Here is a 24,579-nt window from a genome sequence, read left to right on the forward strand (position 1 = left end):
TTATTCATTTGTAAGTTACATTTTGCCAAACAAAAGAGCAGTGACACATGAAAAACTTGCTCTCAGCCACTGCACTTTGTCATGTCTTGCCAATATTGCATGTGGAATTAATGACTCATCAGTCATCCACATGATTGATGATATATTCTTTAACAATATGAATATGAACAAAAAATGTGCCCGTATTAGCTAACACCCGTCATTGCCCTACCTATGTTCTTCCACAGCTCCTGTTGTAGAAACCCTGTTGCTGACGTACTGTATTGTTACTGTAGGCTACTGTGTCCCTTCAGGCTGCAATAACACAAAGAGAAGAGACTTATGATGTGACGTATGCTGAGAGTCATTAAGTCATGAGTCATTATTATTAAGTGAAGTTTGGATATGTCCTAGGTTTCCAGCTAATGACACCGTGGCAGTATTTTAGATGAGACCCAATCATTTACATTATCATTGTCATTTTAGTACTAATTCAATTGATCGCTATGTTCCTCCTCTGCAGTAAATGCTCTTGGGTCAACACCAGCGCAATGTCAACCCTACTGTCCTCAAGTGGTACCGCAGACTGCCTGCTCGACCACAGCAAACAACAGGAAACGCATTCAACACTGAGGAATTTCAATTCGTCATTTTAGTAATTGTATATCCGTAGAAGCTATATCCTATGTTTATAACTATATACGATCACATTTTGTAAATAAAAACGCGGCATCCTCCACCGGCACGTGATTCGTGCGTAACTGTCGTGCGTCAAAGCGCAGCCGGAGACAGGTGGAATTAAAATCCGGAAGTGAGATGCTCCTCGTCCTCAAAGATGGTGTCTTCCTCATCGTAACGCCAGATAAACAGTAAAATATGAGTGATAAAAACATACCGTCCCAGCGACCAGATGACATGTCTGGTAATTGAATTGGTGGCTGCTGCTGATGATTAGTGACTGAAGGAACAGAGGATGCATATCAGCAGAGCCGACGGGGGCTCCTACACGGTAAGACACAACAACACACGGTACTTTACTGTCTAAGCGTCTGGTAATGCTGCAGTTGAACTGTTTTATTTACCGCAACTGGTGTTGAAACACTTGATGTATTATGTATCTGCATTATGTGTCTTTTCACGTATAAAACTTCCATAATGTCGCAAAACTTTGAAAATACCATGTAACGCTCGTACTTATAGGTGCCGATGGAACGGAAATACATAATACAAATAATGTTTTCAGTGTATAAAAGGTACAAATAAAAGATGTAACGTATACTTCTATCATTATATCTGTCTTTCTTCTTCAGGATAATCTCATTGGGACGTTGCTTGCAATTTTTGGAAATGTGCTTGTCAGCATCTCCTTATGTATTCAGGTACTGACCTCTGACCTCCTCAAGAACTTCCTTAAAATGTGCTTATTTTCGTGGCTTCTATGCCATCCATGCACCCTGATATCAACAATGGCAAGTTATTATAGGATAGTGTCTAATGTATGTCCTTTTATGCAAGTGCTCTGTGTCAACGTCAGAGTCACCTTGTAAACATAACCCTTTAGAGCGAGGCTGTTCTACAGTATTAAAGGAGCTTATATGGCTAAAATAACATACAGTTATCCCTGTCATTGATTTTGTCCCTATTGCCCATCCTGTCTTTACATATAATGTACAATATCTCTTATGCAAAAGTGTTTTTTCTCCTTTGTTTGGTGTCGGCATACTTTACATGTTTGTACTCTGTGTGTTACCTGCATGCCTCTCACATGCAGAAATACAGCCATGTGAAGATAGCGGGAACCAAGGACCTGCGTGCCTTCTACCACACCAAAACCTGGTGGGGTGGTTTTGTACTGATATGTCTTGGGGAGGGAGCCAACTTTGTTTCCTATGCCTTCGCCCCCCTCGCTCTCGTCTCGACTCTAAACGCCGTGTCTGTCCTGAGTGAGTATTTGTTCCCTAATATTTTGGAAGGAGATGTTGGAAGGTGATTATGAAAACAATCTCCCTGTAAATAGCCAGAGAAATGGAGTCTACAATGTATACATACAAGTCATTTTGCATCAACGTCTCGCTTTACTTTCTGTTTACAGCAAGCTCAATTTTGGGTTTTATTTTTCTGCGCGACAAATTGAAGCCAAAGGACTTTGCAAGTAAGTTGAGCGTACGTGTGGAACCGGAGACACTCCCATGGCATGATCATGGAATTTATGTATGTACATTTTAACCATACTCCTGCCAAACCTGTCAAACATCATACTGCCTGCTCAGCTGCTCACAGCACAGCGTCTGAAATAACACAAGTGTGTTCATTTACAGGCCATATTTTGTTGAAAATGCTAATTTGTAACACCATTAAAATAGTAAAAAAAAAGTACTCTTTGGTGATTCCACTGTGATAGTCTTTCTACTATATCACGTTATGTCAAAAGTCCGAACACAATTCCTAATTCACTGGAACTGGCAGCATGTCATTTGTATACGATATGTTATTTCAGAGCGCTACGGGCTGTCCTTCCTGGGCTCTATTCTAACCATCGGTGGAACATTCCTCTTTGTCGTATTTGGGCCAAACTCGCATGAAAAACTCCAAGCAGAGAACATTGTGTCTCACCTGGTAGGGTGGCCTGTTCTCTTGTATCTGGTAAGATATTTTCTTTTACTGACAAAGTTCACAAGCACAAAGCTCAATAAATACACAGTTGGCTCAATTAGCCTCTGCCTTTTTAAATTGACAAATAAAAACAGGTGATTCAGGTGTAGCACCCAGATGTGAATGTTTAGACATTGAATAACGTCAAATTGTATATCCTGGAAAACGCTGTTTCTCCTATCAAGTTAATCTCTCCTGCGTTTGGCCGTTTGTGTTTCTTCACTTTGCATAATTGCAGCTTTGAATTGACACACCAGCGATTCTGTCAATGAACAAAGGCACTTGCACAAGTAGGCATGGGATGATCCTGCATGTCCAAAATAATTGCATCATTATTTACTTTTCAGAGGTCTCTATAAAAAAAGAGTAATAAACACAGTTGGCCAAACACTTGAGCAAAGAGGAACAGTGGTTACAAATAGACCAACGGCAACACTGACTGAGAGACACTTGGTGGGATATTTCCTTTTTACAACACCACAAGCTGCAGCAGTAGGAATTAACTGAGAATCTACCTCAACCTTAGCTGAGCGTTGGTCTTCCTCTTTTAGGTACAAATGGTTTTCTACAAACTTCTTTTGCCCACAGCCCAATTTCTCAGCCTTTGTTTCTGTGATATTAATTTGGTGTTTATTGTTGCTGTCATCCTTATTGACAGGTCCTGGAGATCATCACGTTCTGCCTGCTTTTATACTTCTATAAACGGCGCAATGCTAACTACCTCGTTATTATTCTGTTGCTGGTCGCGCTACTGGGTGAGTGTCCGGCATTAAAGGCCGTCAATTTCACTCAATCTACATAGTACGCGCTATTACCATACTTTATTATACATCACCACGGATTGTTAATCTTCAATACGCACCTAAGCTCCTCTCGTTTGTTGTGTATTGAACTGGGTTTTGTTTGTTTTTTTGTTCTTTGGTGTACAGGCTCGGTCACAGTCATCACAGTGAAGGCGGTGTCGGGCATGTTGGTTCTCACCATCGAGGGCACCATGCAGCTGGACTACCCGATCTTCAGTGTCATGTTTGTGTGCATGGTGGCTGCAGTGGTCTTCCAGGCCGGGTACGTGCGCTGTAGTGGTCAATAGGTTGTGACGTTAAAGAAATACTTCACCCACAAAATGACCATTTGTATATCAATTACTCGCCCTGTGTTACCTTGAATTCTTGAAGGAAACTTTGTTTCCTCACAAGCCTCCACGTTGAACGGAGAATCACAAAATGGAGAAAAGTCAATTGAAGTATACGAGGTCTGAATTTAACAACAGCAAAACATCTGTTTACAAACTTCCACAACTTGTGCAGTATAATCCAAGGCTCATATTCTCTGCACCTCCCAAGAACATGCTTCTTTGCTAAAACCGTACTATTTAAAACACTTCTGCCTGAACGGTCTCGCGCTTGCACAGTGCACGCTACGGTTTTAAATAGTTTAAAACAATTAAATCAAATATCACTGAGTACAGAAACTGGATAAATGAGACTGCGAGGGTGTAAGACTTTTCTCTTGGTTTGGTATTCAAGTTTTTTATTTAAATTTGATGTTAAACTCTTGCTGTTTGCCATTTTTTGTGCGTGATGTCCTTTTTTTAGATTTCTCTCCCAAGCTTGTAAGCTGTATGACTCCTCTATGATTGCCGGTTTCAACTACATCCTCTCCACCGTCTTTGCCGTGATTGCCGGTGAGTTATGCGATTCTTAGCTGCTGGTTTTCAAATCGGGCCTGTTCGGACCTCTGCTACGCTCCTGCTGAGTCATTAAAGGTTTCTCCCGTTCTGGTTTTCAGGCGCTGTGTTTTACGTCGAGTTTAAGAACGAAGAGGTTCTTCACATCTGCATGTTTTTGTTGGGGTGAGTGACTGTCCACTATAGGCCTTTCTGACAAAGACATTTAGGAGAAGCGCGTGTGTAAATAATAAAATCAGTTTTCAATTGTACTCAGCTACTCCTGTTTCAGGGTCCTGATGTCGTGCATGACTCACTATCACGCAGGCTTTGCTTAATGGGACACGTGAATAGAACGGAGCCATCGTAATTGTTATTAGTAACACCTGTGCTGCGAGGAAGGCCTGTGACTTTATTTGTAAATGCCATAGACGAACAATAATACACGTAGAAGACAGGGATTTGATGGCAATATCCTATGTGTGAACTTACTGTGTATTGAAATATTGACACATGCGTTGTGCTTTGTACAGATCTGCATTCTGTTTCCTTGGGGTCTTTCTCATCACCAAAAACAGGAAAAGGACCAGGACCTTTGAGCCCTATGTCACTGTGGATATGGTTCATGGTTTGTATAAACGTTACATGAATACTGAAAGTTTGAGATTAAATGTTTTTTTACACATCTTATGTGAAACAAAAAAGTGTGGCTGCAGCAGACAAGACTCAGTATCTCTGTAACAAATTCATCTTTTCAGTTTTTGGCAACAGTTAGCTTTTGTTATAATTCGATTTTTTTTCGCTTCTACTTTTAAAATCTAAACATGAGGTCCATTTCAACTACACCCTTTTGCATCGTCTTTTTAACATGCAGTTCCTTACTTGAACCGTATCTTTCTTCTTTCTTTCCTTACCGTTCTTTCCATCATCAGGTATCCCGACTATTCATGACAAGGGCTTCTTTGTTCAGCCAGACACCAACGGTGCGTTCTCCTATGGGGCTCTGGTCAACAACGATGGAGCGGCTCCTGCGATTCTACCAGTCAAGCTGGAACAACCACCAGTCCCCAACCTAAAAGAAGATTAAAGTATTTTTAGTGGGGGTTTTTTCCCTCTTTTTAACTATAAACAATATTCAAGGACCTTGAAAGACCAAGATGGGTTCTGTACCTTTCACAATTACACAACCTTCCGGCTCAAAAGGGGTCCACTGGGTGTTTTACTTTCCGTACACTCCTCTCCACCTGCTTTCCTTTCTGAAATCTTTAAACCAAAATGTGACCTTGAGAAGCGTTTTTATTATTTGAGAAGCTGTATTCATTCCAAAAATGAACGGAAGAAACCTGAAGCTGCTGGATGTTGTCGTGGATTCACAATGATAGGACAGCAGAGACTGTGTTGTGCCTTGGAGGTCCCACTACTTCTCGCTTCCATGACTGTTAAGCAATTTAATGCTCATTTAATATTTGCATTAAGGAATCTGTTCTTCCATTGAGCATTGTGAAGATTCTCCTCAAAGATCTATAATGTCGCTCCAGACTTGCCAATGAACATTGTGACTTCAAATATCTGCCTCCAACTCTCTTATACGAGTGGTTTTCACTCCACAATGTTGCCTCTTGTACTTGGAATTACTTTGTCTTACTACTTTTCCTGATGTGACCAAAAGGGGATGCAAATCTTCTAATTTATTGTGATGTATTTATTCATTTTCAAGTTAGCTTTTAGCGTGCCTTTAAAAAAGTAGCTTTACACTGGATGAATTACTGTACGGTTGTACATAATCCAGGTTGGTGAGTGAAGCATCACTGTAGCAGTTATAAAAACTGTAATATGTCAGTACATATTGGAATAAAACCCTTTGAAAGGAAAGGTGTTAATAACACTTTGACTCAAATAGAGGGAAGTGAATCACGTGCACATCTTGAAATAACTGATAAACTTGAAATGTGCACGATTGAGTATAAAATGGTGAATCTACTGCAAAAAAACATTACTAAATTTATTTTTTGGCGAAAATAATTAGTTCGTCCCTTTTTAACCTGATGCCTTGGACGTTTCTGATGAAATGCAGCCATGGTACAATGTTTTAGGTATGTGTTTTATGATACAATTTAATAAAATACTCCATAATGAATGGGTGGATGCATACATCGGATTCACTTCACAGTGGTCATATGTGGTAGTTAATTTCTACAGTGTTAATAAAGCAGAGAGCCTTTCCTCAGTATTCAGTACAGTTATGTTGTATCACCTGTGGTTTGTTGTGTGTGTATATCATCATTATGTTACTGTGTAAACCAACTGCAGCCTATCTTGTTATTAAAACTGCCAACTAATGAAACCTGAACTGATGCTGTAAGAGTCAAACTTCTTCCATTTTTAATGATATGCAATCCTGTGTCATCTACACTTAATGTCACCTGGTGTATTTGTTTGGTCAAAATTTGCAGAAAGGTGCACAGGGTTCGCAACACGTACATTTGGCGTTGAGATTTGGTGGTCAAATTTAAATTAGACTGATGTCACTCACCAGAGTAAGGGCCTGGCTTTTCTATCCTAACTGCTTTGGTTTAAAAGAGAAAACAATAAATGACTTTACAAAGTGCTCTGAGGCCTAATCCCAACGTCCCCCTTAAGGCCTTAAACCCTTAACCCTCAAGGATTTACTGACGTCACCTGGTAAACGGTTGAGTGCGAGAGACTGAGGGCTTCAAATGGTGTAAAAAGGAATGGGACAGCACTTTGTTGCACCATAGCACGTTACCATAAAAATGACAAAAAATACGATGTATAATTGTGGGTTATTTTATTTTATATTTTTTACTCCCTGATTTGAAAGTCTTCCTGGCTCTTTCTTCACAAAATCAGAGGTATTTAAAATAATCTATTTACTTGTTTTTGTCAAAACAGCTTCAATGAAAAAATCTAATATTCGATGAATAAATATATAGATATCCTCTGATTTGTTGTGTTCTTTTGTTCCATCTTTAACCCTTAATGTTTGAGTCAATTTATTATGACAGGCTGCCGTCCTCTTTGTTTACGTCTCCATGCGTCCACTGGTTACCCGCGCGTTTAACGTCACATTGCAATGATTTGTGGGTAATTCCCTTAAACTAGGTCTGCATCTAATGCTGATTTACGGAAAGGGTTCATAAAGGGCCAGAGAGTCTTCAAACACTCGACTATTTGACAGTGGAAGTCAAATATCCCCATTGGGATTGGGCCGTAATGTCACAGCAAAGCTCTCTGACGTACTTCCTGCTCGGGAGCATCCTCCACTTCCTGCAGCCTCATTGGTCGCCGCGAGCCTCCACCGGCATGTCATTGGTCGCACCTGCGAGTGCTGACGCTGGAGAAGGCTGCGTCAGATAGTGTCCAATAATCCAGTAATAACAAACAGCGACGCGTTTGACATCAGTCTCAAGCAAACACCAGTGTAGCTTCTATCTGTTTGACAAAGTCACCTGTAGACCCTGTGTTTGGTCCACTTGCAATGGGTCGTTTCGGCCGCTTTCACTGACACTAGTGGGGTGAGTAATACAGACACGAATGCTCGCGTTAGTTAGAAAGGAAAATTAAACGGTAAATCCATCCGTTAGCGTGCAACTACGACTCTGTGCTAACTTCCCCTCTTTATTTGAGTTTAAAACAGCATTTGGCATCGGAAACACCGTGTTTTCACGAGGGGAACGCGTGCCGCAATTTTGCACGAGCCGTTTCCGTGATCTTAAAGGGAGCGCACGCGATGCAAATGTTAATGCCACGACCCTGTATGGCCCTTTAATGTGGACGTGATGCTGCTGATGTCATTACCTTCGCGTGCGCTTCTTGCACGTCACTCTACAGAGATTGAATGACACTGGATACAGTTTTGGTTTATAATCGACATGCGTGTCGTATTTCCCCTAATTTATTTGAAATAGTCAGGTTTGTGATTAAACTATTAAAGAAACCTTCATTCATGTTACATGTCCCACTAGATGGCACTCTATCGACAGTGCAATGTTTGAAGTTTCACACTAGGGTCAGACATTTTCTTCACCACAACCCTTTTCTTTTCTTTTTACAATCATTGTTGTTCCACGTGGTGCTAATAATCAATTAGTTGACAGAAATCAACCGGCCTTTTAAATGTGAATATGAACGGCTTTTCTTAGCCTTCTATGATAGTGAACGGATTCTCTTTGAATTTGTGGCTGTTGGTTCGACAAAACAAGCAATTACAATTCACCACCTTGGGTTTCGGCACAGTGAGATGGACATGTTTCACTATATTTTATAATCATTTCTTGCAGCCCTAATATGAATACAGTACCTCAAGGCATCATTGATGGTTCTCTAAACCATTTGGATTAGTAGAAAGTGGTAGATTTTCTCACAGTCACCAGTGATTGCCCAAATATACTGCAATCGAACCATAACCTGACAGAATTATTTGAATCAGGAATACTGACCTACAAGTAAATGTCAACATGAAACTTTACCCAATTTCCTCTGTGTTCTATGAATTCATTTTGTGTTTGCCTCATGTTTTGTGCTGTCCATCTTTCTCTCTTCTCTCCATTTTCAAATGTCACTCCATCCTTCATCTTCCTTCTTTTCCCTCTTTTATCTATCCCACAACCACAGTGTGGTATCATCACTGACACTTAAGTGCAACCCTGTAATCTTCCCTCACCAGTGTCTCACTACCTCATTCTCTGTGCTCAACATCCAGCCAGTGGATTCACCAATTACCTACCCAACTTCCAATCTCTTAACCTTCCTTTCTCCTTAGTTCCCAGCCTCTGTGATCCCCACCTGCCTGTCAGCTGACTTCCCGAAAGCCTCCAACATGCTGCGAGAGAGCTCCAAGGCGTGGAGCAACGGCTCAGAGGCCTACAGCAGCGATCCTGAGGAGGAGGAGGAGGAGGAGGAGGAGGAAGAGGACATGGTGTTCGGGGAGACTGATCACGACGGCGTGGTGGAGGAGATGATGGATCTCAGCGACCTCCCCACGGCGCTCTTTGCATGCAGCGTCCACGAAGCGGTGTTCGAAGAGGACGCACACAGGGTGAAATGGAGCAAACTCACTTTCTGGGTCAAAAGTTGGTGGCGTGTGTGTGTGTGTGTGTGTGTGTGCGGGTTGGTGCGTCAGTCTGTGCATGTTTGAGTCATCATGCTGAATGTGTCGGCGCGTTCGAGATTCAAAGACCAGCAACACAAGCGTGATGTCATCAACAGCTTTCGCTCCTGTCACAATCTCAAGCTGCGCTACTGATTGCTCAACCGCAATGGCACACACACACACACACACACACACACACACACACACACACAGATATACACACCGGATGCTGTTATTTTTTTGCCAATAAACATTAATGCAGGGCAGCGGATTACAATATGAATCATGAGCCATACTCGGCCTTAATCTATCTGCCTGTGCATATCATTCGATCATGCAGCGTGTTATTCACGCCCACTCATACTCGTAGACGTGGCGACAGGCCTCATACGAAAGCCCACCTACAGTACAGACATATTACGTTCATGCACACACTTGCTGTATACATTCTGTTCAGGCCTCTCTGGGATGTGTCGAGTCCCGCCGTCACAGCTTTATCAGACTCCTCGGAGCGGGAACACTTGGGATCACTGGATCTAGTTTTCTGGAGGAGGATACAGAGCAAATACTTTTAATTTTCTGCCCCTCTTAATCCAATTATGCTGTCCTAGCATCCCTCCATCCATCCAGCTGGCATGCCTCCCTCTCTTTAAGTCGCCCAGCCTTCCATTCTCTGTCAAGTCTATCCATCCATCTCACCTCTAGAAGCTGTCTTTTCCACGACATTTCTCTCTCCTCTTTCTGATCACTTGTTACCTTTCTTCTTTTAATGTCGCCCTCCTGTCTCTCTCCTGAGCGTTCTTTATTTATCCCCTCTATGTATATAAATGCAAAGCGAGAGAGGCTAAATCTGGCGCTTACGCAAAATCCCTTTAAATGAATCACTCCTTGCTTTGTGAGTTCTGTGTTTGTGCACCCACTGCTCCTAGCGATGGAGTCTGACGCCTCCCCTCCCCTCCCCGCTTTGCCTCCTCGCTTCATTACGATTCACACTCCACGCTTTTAAGTGGAAATGCCACCCACGCACCCGTCAGTCGGAGCATGTCAATAGATTGTTCTCCATATGGTTCAATTAAATGAGCCACACTTAAAAATAGAACTTTTGACATTTATTTAAACTTTCAAAACGAGGACGGGAAGGGATGAGGTATGAAACTGAAAAAAACAGGCCGCTTGTGATATTTTAAAAGCACAAACGGCTACTTTATGAGGTTGTTTTTGGCTTGTAGCAGTGCTGTTTCTTTCTGCACACACACACACACACACACACACACATACACACAACTTATTCTAAAATTGCATAGAACAGGATAGAACAGGAACATGGCAACCTACATATTTGTGTCTCCCTCCCAACAACGGCATTACCTTCTGTTGGATGGAGGGAGGGAGGGAGAGGGGGAGAGAGAGAGAGGGGGAGAGAGAGAGATGTGCCCCCATATTTTATAAGAAGCTCTTAGCAGGCTGTAAAAGCCTTTCCCTTCTTCTGCATTAGTGAAAAGACAGTAAAACCTAGTGGCACACTTTCTCTTTTATCTGCAGTATTTTGTTCCCCTGACCGGCTTTTATGTAGAGACGCCTTACAAAGTTTTTACTGTTTCTTTTAGGCAGTTCGGCTCAGGTCTGGTCAAATCAGCCCACCTCTCCACTGAAATTATTGGGTTTATTATTCTTTTACTCATTCAAATTATTATGATTAAATGAGAGCTGTGCAACCACATTTAATGATCTGAATGATCTCTCACAGAGCTTTAATCGGTCTCTCTCTAACAGGAAAGCTATTATTTTTAATTGACCTTGTGTCATTATTACAGAGAAATGCAACGTGTAAGTTAAGTCTGGTGGCACACGTTTTGTATTGTATGCTATAACTCTCTTAACTGGCTAAAAACACCTCAGACAAAGATGGAAAGAAGTCCAGGACGTCATGTGTTGTATTTAAGTCATTACTAGAAAGTCGGCATTAACTAAACCAACTGAAAAGGAAAACTTCACCGAAATCAAATCGCGTCAAAGCTGTTCTGGGTCATTCCAGATTTGACTCGGATTACGCCGAGTCACTTATCCCTTCCATTAGCTTCCCTTTCTTCGGTTCCAGTTGTGGCCCGAGGGATGATGGACTACATTAAGCCATGTGTGAATACAATTAACAGCATTGCATCGAGTGAGCACAGCTACCAGCCGGCGCGGCTTCTAATTCTGACAAGATGCATAATCTATGGAAGTGTATACACGTGTGTAGTAGAAGGAATGACGGCGTTGGAGTCGGAGGTGTGCACGTGGCAAAGTAACGAGGCAAAGTGGTTTCTGCGCTTGTCGAGCGAAAGGTCAGAGAAGCCATTATCGGTCGTCCCTCATAGCACCCAGCGTACACCGGGCCTAATCAGCACGGAGCAAAGCTCCCGCTGCTGTCAGACTGTGCTCTCCTCAATCTGCAACAGTGCAATTAGCACATGAATAACGTGGATATTGGATTTGCATATGCAAAAACGTATGTCCAGAAACATGACTCCAACGGAGTTTTACCCTATGGAAGTCAAGTCTACAACATTTAACTTCTTACTTAATAACATGAAATGAAGTCGACATACTAACAGCATTGACACTGACGGAGTTTTCTACGGTTTATCCAGAGTAGTGAAAAAATATAACATAACATCATTTTTCAAAGCTTAAAGCACCACAAATATAATTCCATTCACTTCCATGGTATTGGGCTGCAGGTAGAAAACTCATGGACGTACATCATATCGAAGCACACTTCAGTCCAACATGTTTGACGGCGTGACTCATGTATATCGGACCACAGCGTAAGACCCCAGAGCAAAGTGGAGCCATGAAACACATCAGGGACTGAAGATAGCGTGATGGAGGATGTGCAAAGCGAGATGTAAAGTGAGCGCAAAGCGTGTGTGTTGTCACGTGCACGCACAACGGACTGTACAGTCAGCGTGCGTGCGTGCGCGTGCTGCTGATAATGTTTGCATGTGTCAGACTACGGCCTATTTTGGGGCGTATCGGCCCGGGGGGGGGGGTGAACTTGAGGCAGCGGGTGCTCGGCAGGCTGAAGGTCAGACGTGAGTGCGTGAGTGCGGCCTGGATACCCACACAGGGGATTTTGGATGATGAGGTCTCTTCTCAGGACTGTATGGGGCTTGTACAGAGTGTGCTTAATCGACGTCTTGCTCATTTTCCTGTTTTTATCGGTTCGGGTGGAACAAATTACACCTTAATAATCCGGCGTGCTCGAGACACAACCGGCCAAGTGCCGGCTAGAGCGAGTCAGACCTGGTTTCCACTTCATTTGCAAAACAGCCTGGTCTTGCATTGACATCACAGAGCCGTCATTAGTGTTGGAACACCCGGCTATCCATGCTGTGACGAGTCAAAGGGCTGTGTCTGAAACCACTCCCTTGTCCACCCATTCATTATTCCCACACACATAGTTATTTACTCTGTGGTGAGCTGCGTATTGAGATTTTGGACACACAACGGTAATTTCTGCATCTGTAGTACGTGGAGCTTTGCATTGTGGTAATGTTTGCATGGACACCATACTTATTTTAGTGGGTAATGTTTTAAAAGTCAGCAGGTCGTGATTTCAGGCCTACAGGCCCTTTTCAGAGCCGCCGTTTGGATTGCATTGGTAAATGCAGGTGTTATGAATCACATTAATTACAGCCCTGTTGCATTTAGCTGGGCTGGGGCTGTGCTATTGTGCATTCTGGCTCGCTGGTTGTGACACACTCAATAGAACAGGACCGTAATTACATTGATCAGTTGCATCTGTGTTTACCCTGCTATGACAGGACAAAATGGCTGCTGGGAAAAGGGCCTATTTTCATAATTTCATGGAGTCCGGTTCCCTCACGGTAATTCATAATTCACCTTCAACCTGGGCAGAGGTCTAATCAGCCAGAGCACCTGTGTGCCTATGTTTTTAAAAGTGGTGCACGTACTATAGTTTCAACTGCAAATACTGTCGGATCAGCAGAGTGGGAAAGACTTCACGTCAGCTTCCAACTGATAATAACACATACACGTACCTTGAAGTCTCTCGGAATCGTGATTTTTCAGCTTTTTTTCTAACAGTTGTTGACCGTCACTTTCCCCCCTTCTTTCTCTCATAGCTGTTCAGCTTCCCCACAAGAACCTACTTTTTATTTTTAAGCTTTCTTAGTTGCTCTTCCCGCATTTTCTTCAAAGAGGCTGTTCCTTTTGTTGTAGTGTTTTTGTACTTGGGGAGACATACAATATATCTCATTGTATTGTATCTCATATTGTACTTTCTGAACCTCAAACATATCCACATCTATTTAAAGATCCTTCTACCCGCATCATGATAAAATAGTTTGAATTCATAGTTTTTTCTTGTATACTATGATGCTCATGTACCACTCCCACACCTTCAGAGTTAGAGCTTCAGGGAAATAGATTTTTCCTCTTTGATGTGTGATTACGATTGGTTTTGTGTTGCTTTGATAGAAAGACTCATCTTACCCCGCCCTCTCCTACTACACAGGGGCTGACTATAAGATTTAGCATGCTCCGTAAGCTGCTGTGTTTTTTGTTCTTAGTCGTACTCCTGGGAGTCTATTTAAATCCAGATTATTTTGTGGTTCAATCAGTCTAAAAAAAGAAATGTTCTGTGGGCGTTTTCAAGAATAGCAGTTCACAATACAACAACAGAGCATGATCTCTTATTTGAAGTATAAATGGACTCCCGTGAATTGGAGCGTAACTGCAATCAGTCCATGAAATAGAAAATGTTCTGCAGATAATTGCTTTTCGGTACGAGTGTGTAAAATGAGGAGCTGAAATAAACCCACGGGCAACAGGAAGTGTTGATCTGATCGTGAGGATTTAAGAGAACCGGTCCATTTTTTTGATCAGCCTGTCTGTCTGTGCTTTAACGATATGTTTTTAAAACAAAATGGAAGTTTTCTTTCCTCCTTTTGTCTCTTTTCTTTTACCTTCCTGTTTACTTACAGAGCTTTGTTGACGTGTCAGTGTTGTGCGGCTGCTGAGTCTGTAGAGCCTCTTCCCCTGTGAGGCTGCTTCTTGCAGTTATTTATGAGGAGAGAGACGGCTTTCCAAATCAATTTCTGCCGGTTGTCATTTACAGAAAAGGAAGATTGACAGCCTGTTGTTGATTTTTCTTTTTTTTTTCTCGGCACTTGACTTTCGCTGTTGTTACTTTGCTGGAAAAAGGAAATACAATCGTGTATGTGACTCACCCCAATTCAATTTAGTTTTCTTTGGTTCTTGTTTGTTCCTGTTTTTCTTTAGATCTTTCATTTGTTCATTTCTCCCCCGAGTGTATTTTCTCCCTGTCGTTTAAGTTCGCCTTTGTGTGCATCTCACTTTCTATGCCTATCACTGTCTCTGTCATGTTGCCTATTAGATGACCTGTACCGAAGTTATTGGCGTCTGGGGGCCTGTGTGGCGACCTGTCCCTGTGATTTGTACAGTTTGAACATCTGTTGCTCTGGTGGCTGGTGTGTTGTTTGAAAAAGATATGGATTGCTTATGAATCATCCAAAGCAATCAGCGGCACCATCGGCACGTGCCGCTCTGCGCTTCGTCGTTCATCCCCCTCCTCTGTCCCTGTCCCGCTCACACAGCTATATGGCAGCTCATCTCTCCAGCTCCTAAGCTGCTGGACTGGGTTCAAACATTGAACAGCTGCTGGTGTCCCACCAGATGTGGGCTGTGAACCACAAACATACTATGCTGTCATCTCCCATGTTTGGACAGTGTTTGTGATGCTGTTTGTAAAAGCACACTGTACATAAAGCATGTCTTCAAATGTAACCTTGTGAAATATTGTTTTGGAGAGAAACCTGAATAAATACAGTTGTTTGAAGGACATGTTTCCACAGCAATATAAAAAAGATATGAGAGAGAGAATTATGACTTGTTTTACTTTTTTTGTTTTTACTGATATCTGATCAGTTCTTAGTATCGGCCGATCGTCAGGTCCGCTATCGAGGAGGAGAAAAATGATACTGAACGTGTCTGCTAAAGAAAGCTGTGCCTGACATTCAGCATCTCTTTCTCTCTGTGTTTTTTTTTTTTTTTTTTTTTTTTTTGACCTGACTGCATTCTGCAGACACCCCCTACTCTGCCTCTGATTGGCTCTGACCCTGACGTTCTCCTTCGCTGAATGCGGATGTAGAAAAAATAAAATACGGCATGTTTGAAATCTTACCCAGTTTTCCAACTCGAGCAACATTAGAACCTTAAAACATACCAGTAATTCAAAATCAAGAAATATTTCCAATGTTTTTATTAAATTGCTGCTTTGCCCATATACACCTGTGCATTATCCTCCTGCGATTTCTTATTGATCAGTGCATCCCTATTCCACAACAAATACCTTCCTATTTGTATGAGATTATTGTCATAAACATTCATAAAACAACTGAATTTCAATGAAACACATAAAAATCAAAAGTACAAAAGTTCAACATGCTTTTATTCTCATGGCAACTAGTATTTCCCTGTTATCCTAAATATAAATGTATTCACATTTAAGATCGGGAGGAGAACGTTAGATATTATTTATTAAGAGATAGATACTCAGCGTATCTTCTTTATAAGGACTCTGAGGGTGTAGTCTGATCAGAATGACTGACATTGGAGCGGCAACATAAGCAAACCAAAAACAGTCATCAGATTTGAAATAAAATGTTGCTAAATCCTGATTGGTGCTCAGAAGTACATGACATCACCTTTTTGCACCTGAGCCCTGCCCACTTTAAACCAGTGAAAAGGGCACAAGGGACGGACGAAATGACTCGACTGAAAGAACTAAAACATTCCTGTACAGCTCCATGTGCACATCTCCCCTGACAACATGCTCATTCTTTTGTGAATTAGGAGACGAAAAGTTACAGTCAGAGTTGTCTGTCACTGTTGACTGAGGCTTGATTGCCAGAAGTCGTGTCAACATTTTGTTTTTCATCCAAATCACTAAACGCTGCAGCAGCCACATTCTCTCCCTCACGTGTCAGCCTGTCAGCTCGTCTGCAAAATCCAAACCACCGGATGAAAAACATTTCCAGCTTTGAAGGATCGCGGCTATTTGTGCAAATTTACATTTGATGGCTGCTGTCTGCTCCTCAGGTATTCATGCACCTGACAGATCCTCTCTCTGTCTCTTTCTATTTTCACTCACCCTCTCACTACTTTTATTCCCTCTGTGCCACCTTGGCTCCTTGTGCTTCTCTGTTCTCCCCCGCTCTTTCTCACCTACACTCTTGTCTCTCTGCCCTGTAGACACTCTTTTATCCTCCCATCCCTCTGTCTCCCCCTGTCTCCCTGCGCCTGTACTTGGCTGCTTGCTTTATAAATAGCTTGGCCTAGATTACGGCAGCTGCATTGGCGCTGGCACCGGGGGTTGGTTTGGCTGGGCCAAGAGAGGTAGCCTGGTGTAACAAGAGGGGTGTGTGTGTGTGTGTGTGTGTGTGTGTGTGTGTGTGTGTGTGTGTGTGTGTGTGTGTGTGTGTGTGTGTGTGTGTGTGTGTGTGTGTGTGTGTGTGTGTGTGTGTGTGTGTGTGTGTGTGTGTGTGTGTGTGTGTGTGTGTGTGAAGTTCATATTGATTAGTGCACTTAGAGCATATGTGCATGCCTGCAGTCTTCATTCCTTCCATTATTCTGCTGTTACATCACACGCACACAGCTGATATCGCTTGTTTGTCTGTGGGAACAGTTGTCATATTTTTATGCATTTCTATTTTGGGTGAATTTTTGTCGTGAATAAATGTTTACTTGTGTGTGTTTGTTTTGAATTTACAGTTGAGCACAAATCCACCAACATATTTAAATGCATTTTTTTAAATGTGTCTTTGTGTTTATGTGTTGGATGGCCTGGTTGGTGCATTAACATGCGTGTGTCAGTCCACCGTGATGATCCACTGCCCTGCTTCTCTCCCTCCTGCTCCTCTGCAGACTCTACTTCAGAATACAAATGCTGCTCGTCAGTGAGTCTGAGACACAGCGGCTCACCCTTCGACCATGTGTGCTGCCTCTGTGCCTCCTCTTCTCGTTACTATTAAATTGCATCATGCAAGTTACAGACTCTGCAATATCTCGATTTCTGTGTGCCTTATCTGTGAAATGTAGGCATGTATACAGTACATTCATTCATTTTTTATTTTTTATTTTAAATAATGAAATCTGATTTCTATTTCCTTAATATAACAATCGCCTTTGTTTTTTATGTGCATGATGCAACACACTTTAAGGCCATAAGAGTATCGGCAACCTTGTGGTGTCTTTCACTGCACATTTAGCTGCAGTTTTTAGCTGAAACATCTGGATTATCCTTAAAGGAATAGTTTGACATTTTGGGGAAAACACGTATTCGTCCTCTTGCCGAGAGTTATTATTAGTGTGTAAATTTATTCCAGACAAAAATATCAGTGACATCCTTAAAATACTTGTTGCTGTTAAAGTAAAACACCTGATACTGTTATTAACCCGTCTTATGAGGTGGTTGCATTTAAAAGGTTAAAATCATCCGCATTGTGTAAGAATTTAGCAGTCGCTCTTTTCACTTCTACATCCTTATTTAAAACGGATAAAGAATTTGTTGTCTTTTCCGACATGGAGTGTTGTTCGGGGCCGACTGTGAGATCTAACGGAGGGAATTGTGAATGAGGAGAAGAGAATTGACAATGAGGAGGAGTAGGAGAGCTGCAGAATGAGGCCAGAGAGGAAGAAAAGTTCTCCATCCTACATATCAGTCGTGACAAAAGGGATCAGAGGAGTGCTTTGATAATCAAAAACATTGAAGTATACATCCAATAAACTGTTCTATATGTTCTATAAGCAGTGGTTCCCAGCCTTTTTATTTTCAGACGTCAGCCCAACCGTCATGCTCATGAATTTGTTTTACTGTGGATGTAATTTAATGGTGTTTTATGCGATTTCTATTGCCTCTCACCCGCTCTCAAAATGGCGACGGCTGAGCTTGCAGCTAACGGTGCTAATAACGCTAACAGTGCAAACTACGGCAAAATGATGAAAGGACTTGCGTTTATTTCTTCTGGCCACTCAAAGCACTTTACACTACATGTCAATATGCACCCATTCACACACACACACACACACACACACACACACACACACACACACACACACACACACACACACACACACACACAGTGTGTAGAGTTACATATCTTACCAAGGACATTTCGACATGTGACATGATCTTCAGATTAATGGACGACCTGCTCTACCTCTGAGCCACAGCCGCCCCTAAAAAATAGCTGAAGGTGATTGGAGGTGCGTGCTAGCTTCCTGCGTTATCAGCTGTAACCGCCATATGAGCGCAGTGCAGAGCGGGTGGGGTCCGCTCACATGCCCAAACATGCACTAAAAGCGTATATAACAGTGGATTATGTGAAAATATTTCTCTTCATACTGTTGAATTGTCAATGTTTACGTCGGCTTATTCAAGTTTCCATTTGGAGTGGCAGAGGCTGGATGTTTTAATCATTTATTCTTTAGTTTTAGCTACTGTAACTCTCAACAATTTTAGCGACTATCGCAACCATTTCTTCATAATCTTCAGCATGTTTTTCTCAAGTTTGAGCTATTTTAAGCTTTTATCTGTTGTATTTACCCAACTGTTTCAACCATTTCTCCATTGTTTTCTGCTTTGATAGTCATCCATATCTATCAACATTGAGCATCCATTTCTCCATTACTTTTGGCCGACTCTTAGGACGTGTCTGCTCGCTTGTTAACTAGTCTTCATGCACATTCAATCTGTTGCGGTGTTACAACTGACTCAGGCAGAGGTGCGAACTGTGCAGGCAGCCACTTGTAGGTATCTTGTTATTGTGAAAATTAATTTATTAAAAGACCACTATCACACTAGTTTGTAAACAACATAAATGGACATCTCTTTTTATTGAACCCTGTTCTTGTTCTTTTTAATTAGCTGAGCATCTCTGCAGTTTTTCCACATATCCCATGGCAACCGCAGTTCCCCTGGTTACAAGCACTCACTGCTAAACAGTGCCGCAGTAGCACTTGAGTGGAAGAAGCTAAAGTACATCGGGTTGGACTTGATTAAACTAGTCCAGACTAAATGTGAGGTGAAGTGCAGGCAGGGTGGCTTTGAGGGAAGCACCTGCTATAGGCTGACGTTTTCAAGACGGTGAATCTCTGCCACCTTCTGTTGACCCAAGTCTTTGTAAATAGAGGCAACTGAAGAGAGAATTTTCCAACAGGCTCTAAATAAATGATCACAGCGTTTTGGAGCTAAGGCTACATCAGAGTCCAGAAAACAGAGTGTATTTAAAAGAAAAGGCGGCACAGACGCTCTGCTTTATCACTTCTGAGCTTGTGATTAATGAGCTGTGGGGGTGATTTTTTAAATAATATTCAAACCTGCCAAGTAACGTCTTCTCCACCGCCTGCTCTTACTATGGTGACTTGAAAGAATAGCAGCTGACGATGCAGGTCAGGCTCGGGCCTACATGTGACGGTGTCTGATGTTGGGCATTTGTGGCGTTAACAGTCAGATTTTTCCAGACTGGGTGTCTGGTGGAGGAATGTCACAGTCATCCTCACATATCTCACTCATGTTCTCCGTATGCACAGCGTGGACAATGCCTGACACACACAGACGTAAATAGCCCTCACCGCCAAGAGCCTGAATATGAATGGCTTATAGGGGACTTAGCTGTCTCGGGCCGGCCGGGCAATTGTTATTATGAAGCGAAGGGACGGAGAGAAGATGGTCTGAGTGATGGAAAAAAAGACATGGTTTTATTATGCGATGGCAAAACGTCTGTGGGAATGTTTTAAATGATCGGTCTTCAGCTGAAGTGGAAAGTCACACTGTGTCATCATAATTAAGAGAAAAAGGAGCCGTGGCAGCGCCGGTACAGTCGGCTTCATCAGCTGCTTTATTGCGAGTGATAAAGAGCCATGGTACAGTTCATCTCCAATCAACTAGCCGGCACTAAAAGTACAGCACAGCTCACTAAGAAGTTATTTTCAAGTTTTCATATTTGAGTCTTTCCAGGCTCCACAAGGCATTTGCCCTTAAGACTCTGATGTCCGAAATAGATCTCTGTAAATGTTCCTTTAACAGCATGTAGGGAGACGACAGCTTCGGCACTGAACTCATCAGCGTGACCGCCGCATAACAATGTTGTTTGTCTGTTATTCTTAGGCCCATGAAGCCACATACCATGTCCACTGAATGCAGCACTTACTCCAGACCATGCAGCTGACAGGCTTGGTTATGTAATAGTGCCTTGAAAGGAAAATAAGTGATACAACAGTATTTTTTTTTAACATTATATGTAGTAAAACAGCTTTTCAAATATAGCGCTGATACGGTTGTACTTTGATCATAAGGATATTACCAGTAAACTATGGCTGTGAATCTTGCATGCTGCTTGTAATGTTGATAATCTTAACAATGTGGAACGCCTGTACAGTCTTTCCCTAATAGTGTTTCACTTGACTGCTTTTTTTGAGACTGAAAGTGTCTCTTTCAGTGTTTCACAAGAAAATTGGAGAAAATATTGAAAAAAAACAACACCACTGATGAGATTAGTTGATTCATCAATCGAATTAATCACCAACTATTTTGTTCATCAATAAATCGCTGAAGCTGTTTATTAACATTTTCAGCTTCTCAAACTTCCTTCTCTGTTGTGGACTGTTAGTATGACAATAAATGTGTTTATGTCACTGTGGACTCTTTGTGATGTGGGTTTTTTCACTGTTTTCTGATATTTCATTGTCTGAAAAATGATTGAAAAAATAATTAACTTACATTTTTTGTTGCATTCCTACCTTTTTGATGTGTGTTGGATTTAACGTGATGGGGATTTTTTTTAACTGTACTACATGTTGTATAAGGTTGCATTATTCTAATATCTAACTATTGCCTCCACACGCCTCTGCCTGAGCCTTAAAAATACCAGTTATTGTCGGGCTTTTACATGAGACTTGAATGACTATATATATATATATATATATATATATATATATATAACTATGTTCTTGGCATTATGTCCACCCCCTGTGGGGATATGTTCATTGAACTGTATGCAGAGCATCATTCAAAGGCATGAACGGTAACTCAGGCTCTCTCTGGCAGGCTGATGGTGGTATAACTTGATGTACAGTTTGTCTGTTTCATTTCTCAAACCGGTTGTGACACATTTCTTTCTCCAGCAGCTCGGTGAACCTAACGACACACGAAAAAATACAAGAAAAAGCGGAATAAACCGGACCGTGAATTCTGCAGTCCCCACTGCACGGATCGTCGAGCGCCGTCGTGGCGTAAAACACGACGAACGTGAGGATGGTAATGACGTCAATGTGGAGCCAGGGGGGAGGGCAGGAGAGGGAGGGAGAGAGCGAGAGAGCGAGAGCGAGTATGTGCGGCTGCTGCAGCATCACTCAGCAGCGCGTCGGTGCAGTGAGGAGTCCAGCAGCAACTCGCTCAGCTGATTAAAAAAACCCGAACAGAACAGTCTGGACTTAACCTCAAGTTTCTGGAGGAAGAACCCGAAATACTCTTTGATTTCGCCCTGCTGCTGGAGAGGAAGAGGAGGAGGGGAAATACTTTTACTCCGTTCCGGTTTTTTTACCCCCTCGATCCCCACGAACCGCGAAAGGCAATGCCATCGATAAATATGAAACTGGAGATGGTGACCATCATCGCCTGCGAAGTAGACATCGAGGTGTTTACGTCAGATAAAATGCAGGTACGGTTTTCACCACAGCAAAAGGAACGTTTGCAGCTCATCATTCCGGTTGTAGCCCTGTGCGGTGCTTGTGTAGCAGTTTGCTCAGGACCGACTGCATGGCATGCTGCCCTCTTATAAGCGCATGCATGTCTTGGTGACGTTGAATGCAGACCCGGTCTCTCAGGCGAGAGACCGGCTCCCATTTTTTTATCAATGGGAGCCGCAGCTCGCCAAGACTCGCGTCTAGCGTTGCGCGCGCGACACAGTTGATTGACGCTTGATGAATTGCAGAAATGGGTAGACATGGCAAGAATGCCACACACACACACAAAAGAAGGTCCTTAATGCACCATTTGTTGTATCGTTGTGTAAGTTTCGGAGCATGAGGTAGGTTGAATGGGAGGGTGTGATGGAGTGAATTGTCCATTCAAGGCACATGCAAGGAAAGAAACGAGGCAGTTTATAGATGCAGTGATGGACAGATCCTCTTCTCCCCCTCTTTATCGCTCATTATCCCAGCAGCATTGCAGGTGCACAAGGCTAGATGGGATAAAAAAAAAACACAAACCTCATCTCATCCATCCTCACATGTATGTAATCATGTAGTATGAATAATCCAACCATGCGATGGCTGTGATTGGTGCCATAAGGAACACAAATGCAATGTAGGTTTTTCCATCTGTAGTGTTGAGTAAAAATTGACTTCACTGGAAGTACACTAAAGGTCACTATAAACTCAGTGCTGACTTGAACACTCCCTACACTCGTATGTTATTGACTTGTCCGAAGGACAGGTACAGGTATATTCGATACGCGGCCTGTCAGTCACAGAGCAGGAAAGCAAGTTGCACTTTAAACGTGTTCAAAGTGAGCTTGGGGGACCCCACCTTTGGCACTGACACCTGCCAGTTTTGGGTCTTAAAAGTCCACACATGGTGTGCCAAAGCTCAGCTCACCCACGAAACCCTTTGGAAATTCCAAGTCAGAATATATTCCCTCACCTGCTGGCCGCTTGTCTGATTTGACTCATCACCAAAGAAGGAAGGGAGAAAGAATAAAACCACGCTCTAGTGCAGCTCAGGGACACAAACAACTATGATTGTGGCTTTTTTTTTTCCTGCATCCAAAAGCTGCAGTTGCAGGTTTTGAACACCCAGTCACCCCACCCTCATCCCCACAGCACCTTTCTCAGCCATATTTCATCACTTTTCTTTGCAGCTCCATGTGCATGATTTACTACCCTCACACTAGCCGCCTAGAGGGATTTGTGTGGTTATGTGAAATGTCCAACTTTTTGTGTCTGCCACGGCATGAATGGCACGTGAAAACAGCATGTGATTGTGATTTGTTGTTACTGACAAATATCCTGCATATATGGGCATAACAAACGGGGCCTCTGATCCACCTCTGTGGTCTGCCTTCCCCCAGCGAGGCCAGGCAGCTGCTGCTCCCAAATCTCATTACACTTCCTAACCACTGCAGACCAGTCAAGGTGACAGACACCAGTGTGTCACCCTGCAGTTGTCATGTAATTATAGGACAGCGGGTAATCTTTTAAGATTTCCAAGGGACTGTGGTTGAAATAGCTGTCTGTGAACCCTCAGAGGTGTCGATTGTGCGGGATTTCTTCTGTATTCAACCAATGATACTCCTGATCATGACAGCGAATGCCCCTTCGTTTACAACACTTGTTGCAGACTCTGATCACGCATGCTATTTACTTGTCTGTGATTTACTGATGTTGGTGAAACCTGGTCTTGCGCTATGACATCAGACAATTCTCCCCAGACAGGCTTGACACAGCGGCGGGCAGGACGGTCTGATCGCAGCGCAGTCGTCACTAAAGCTTCCTGTCCAGCAGCTCTTATCAGCCCACCTCCCCCAGAATCGGCCCGAAGAAAACAGGGTCTTTGCACAATTAAAAGAGCAGACCGGGGGCAGACGTTCGAATGGCACAAAGAACACTACTAATCCTGGTTTCTGGCACACAGGGAGTGATGGAGAGCGCCGGGGGAGAGGGCAGATTAAAGCAGGACACGTGGGGGGGGAGGCCTCTGATTGAGCTCACCTCCCTGTCAGCCTCCTCTTGTTTTTATTATCATTCAATGAGATCTGAGCCAGTCTGAGGCCGTTGTTTTTATTCATATCTCCAAATGTAAAAAATGAGGAAAACTGTAATCTCAAGGCTCCTGTTTTTGTTGCAAAGCACTTAAGATGATAATATGCAGATTGCTGCTACATATAGACCCTTCGCGGAACGATTAGGCAACGGCAGATGTGCTTGAACGGACGACATGAAGACAATAAGTGAATGATGGGTTCTTAATCAGAGGAGATGCTGTGCGACTGGCTGTGGTGTTTTGGAGCCATTGTTTTGACGCGGTTGAAATGGCTTTGCCTTGGCTCCGTCCCAGCTGGTTACATCATTGATGAGCCAA

At 42.7% G+C, this 24,579-nt stretch overlaps 2 protein-coding genes across 3 annotated transcripts in view; both read left to right on the top strand.

The window, feature by feature from the left end:
* Window positions 1-823: 823 nt before the first annotated feature.
* On the top strand, window positions 824-6,597 carry nipal3 (NIPA like domain containing 3). Its single transcript, XM_079286028.1, has 11 exons — window positions 824-988; window positions 1,290-1,358; window positions 1,751-1,922; window positions 2,072-2,131; window positions 2,477-2,622; window positions 3,290-3,386; window positions 3,561-3,696; window positions 4,227-4,315; window positions 4,420-4,483; window positions 4,831-4,925; window positions 5,230-6,597. Exons 1-11 carry the CDS (start codon window positions 953-955, stop codon window positions 5,382-5,384), a joined length of 1,119 nt encoding a protein of 372 aa, XP_079142154.1. The 5' UTR covers window positions 824-952; the 3' UTR covers window positions 5,385-6,597.
* A 2,540-nt stretch (window positions 6,598-9,137) lies between these two features.
* The window catches only part of rcan3 (regulator of calcineurin 3), a gene marked incomplete at its 5' end in the record, with an annotated part of 31,116 nt that continues 15,674 nt past the window's right edge, over window positions 9,138-24,579 (top strand). The window contains one exon of one of the 2 annotated variants that reach the window (XM_079286297.1): window positions 9,138-9,356. In XM_079286297.1, the coding sequence (XP_079142423.1) occupies window positions 9,138-9,356 (219 nt within the window). Of the gene's footprint in view, window positions 9,357-22,001; window positions 22,160-24,579 lie in introns of those variants that run through there. The other variant, XM_079286298.1, reaches the window with a different exon arrangement.

Source organism: Melanostigma gelatinosum, assembly GCF_949748355.1.
Source record: "Melanostigma gelatinosum genome assembly, chromosome: 16".
NCBI classification, from domain to species: Eukaryota; Metazoa; Chordata; class Actinopteri; order Perciformes; family Zoarcidae; genus Melanostigma; species Melanostigma gelatinosum.

Bases quoted from the DNA above. Each gene is read 5' to 3' on its own strand.
- nipal3 (XM_079286028.1), top strand. From the start codon at position 953: ATGCATATCAGCAGAGCCGACGGGGGCTCCTACACG. The intron at 4,316-4,419 runs GTGAGTTATGCG...TCTGGTTTTCAG, and splicing joins CGTCTTTGCCGTGATTGCCG to GCGCTGTGTTTTACGTCGAG. The intron at 4,484-4,830 runs GTGAGTGACTGT...TGCTTTGTACAG, and splicing joins ATCTGCATGTTTTTGTTGGG to ATCTGCATTCTGTTTCCTTG.